The following is a 1,910-nucleotide window of genomic DNA, read 5'->3' as shown; positions in this document are numbered from 1 at the left end:
GTGTTGAAAATATCAGGCAGAATTTAACTTGTAGAATTTAATCTGCGATTATCATTGTGTACTTATATTTAAAATAAATTATGTTCTTTACATATTAATTTTGCTGTAAAGCAGATAACCTTCAAACGTATTAAAGATGAAATGTTTGGTTGACACACATCTGTCTGTTTGTACATCTCACCTTACGTTAGCTTTTGTGTTTCTGCTGCTATTCTGAATGTTCTTCAGTTCACATTTAAAAGTTACAAACAGCAAATGAATTCAGCTTTGTTAACCATTAAGAGTCTAAATCTGTGTAAAACCTCTTCACGTTTTCCAGATGTGTGTTGTGTTGAGATGGTGTCAGTGATGGAGGGAGATTCTATCACTCTAAACACTGATGTTACTGAAATACATGAAGACGATGACATACTGTGGAAATTTGGAGCTGAAAACTCTCTGATAGCTCAAATCAAGAGAGAGAACCAAATCTTCCCTGATGGGAGATTCAGAGACAGACTGAAGCTGGATCATCAGACTGGATCTCTGAACATCACAAACATCACAACTAAACATGCTGGACTCTATGAAGTAAAGATTACTGGAGCAAGACGGTCAACAAAAACATTCAGTCTTTCTGTCTATGGTGAGTAGAGATCATTTGTACTGTCATTAGTCTTTCATTATTATTCTTCATTATTCAGTCAGTATTCTTTTTCTTGACAGCATTCTTAGGATAATTTTGATTTACCACAAAAAAGAAAAAGAAAAAAGAAAAGAAAAAAAAGGAAGGAAGGAAAAGAAAAAGAAAGAAAAAAAATCAAGTAAATTTTGTGTGTTAACATAAACTCTTCTGTTAAAACTTGTATGTTATGTCATGATGATAATACTGTAAGACTGGATTTAACTTAACAACACATTAAGTGATTTTTCACATTTTCAATTAAACTTGAAGATTGGCCCCCATTCACTTCCATTGTACGTGCCTTACTGTAACCATTAAAAAAATTGAAAGAAAGAAAGAAAAGGAACAAATGCTGTTGACTGAGTTTAACTAGGAATGAACACAGATTATTTCTTTAACTACCTACTTAAAGTGTGAGATGACAAAAACACTCACTGACTGTCAACACACTACGCTGAAAATAAGATTGATGTGTACATTTATCCATATTACTGCATGTTCTCTTATTTTTCAGCCCATCTGCCCGTGCCTAACATTACCAGAGATTCTTCACAATCATCATCATCATCATATTGTTCATTGGTGTGTTCAGTGGTGAATGCGGGTCATGTGACTCTCTCCTGGTACAAAGGAAACAGTTTATTGTCCAGCATCAGTGTGTCTGATCTCAGCATCAGTCTCTCTCTACCTCTGGAGGTGGAATATCAGGAGAAAAACACCTACAGCTGTGTGCTCAACAATTCATTCACTAACCAGACTCAATATCTCAACAACACTCAACTTTGTCACACTTATGAAGGTAAGTTTAAAGGGCATGAGTTTATTAGTCTGTGAATGAGTTGATCTCAGTTTCATGTTTTTATCCTTCAGACTGTGTCCGTGGTTGTGATTCTGCTGAAGCTGTGATCCGATTGGTCGTCACTGCTCTGGTGGGTGTGGCTGCTGCTGTTGTTCTGGTTTATGACATCAGATCCAGAAGAGCTGAACAAGATTGAATATATAGTCCCACATTTAGAATCTAAATGTTTTTATAATTTCTCATATAACTTTTTTTTTAAATAATTTATTAATCTATTATCTATAATATAATGTAATGGCTTCATATGTTCATCTGCCAGATCAATATTGGTTTAGTTTGTTATAATGGAGTACATTTTAACACAGGGTCACAACTTGCCTTTCACAATTGATGGAAGCCCATTTCCACCACATGAGAGAGAGAGAAAAAAGATCATTATGACATTAA

The 1,910-nt window shown here is 34.7% G+C and overlaps 1 protein-coding gene across 1 annotated transcript; it reads left to right on the top strand.

Annotated features, from left to right (window-relative positions):
• The first annotated feature begins 345 nt into the window (after nucleotides 1–345).
• On the top strand, nucleotides 346–1,659 carry LOC107757661 (uncharacterized). Its single transcript, XM_016575221.1, has 3 exons — nucleotides 346–625; nucleotides 1,179–1,463; nucleotides 1,535–1,659. The coding sequence occupies exons 1-3, from the start codon at nucleotides 349–351 to the stop codon at nucleotides 1,657–1,659; spliced, it is 687 nt and encodes a 228-aa protein (XP_016430707.1). The 5' UTR covers nucleotides 346–348.
• The last annotated feature ends 251 nt before the right edge of the window (nucleotides 1,660–1,910 follow it).

The sequence above is a fragment of the Sinocyclocheilus rhinocerous genome, unplaced genomic scaffold (genome assembly GCF_001515625.1).
Source record: "Sinocyclocheilus rhinocerous isolate Xijiao unplaced genomic scaffold, SAMN03320098_v1.1 scaffold16010, whole genome shotgun sequence".
Taxonomy (NCBI): domain Eukaryota; kingdom Metazoa; phylum Chordata; class Actinopteri; order Cypriniformes; family Cyprinidae; genus Sinocyclocheilus; species Sinocyclocheilus rhinocerous.
This window is presented reverse-complemented; position numbering and strand designations above follow the sequence as displayed.

What these genes read in the sequence shown, in the direction of transcription:
- LOC107757661 (XM_016575221.1), top strand. Translation starts at nt 349, where the DNA reads ATGGAGGGAGATTCTATCACTCTAAACACTGATGTTACTGAAATACAT. An exon ending in ATTCAGTCTTTCTGTCTATG is followed by an intron (nt 626 to 1,178) that starts GTGAGTAGAGAT and finishes CTTATTTTTCAG; the next exon opens with CCCATCTGCCCGTGCCTAAC. An exon ending in ACTTTGTCACACTTATGAAG is followed by an intron (nt 1,464 to 1,534) that starts GTAAGTTTAAAG and finishes TTTATCCTTCAG; the next exon opens with ACTGTGTCCGTGGTTGTGAT.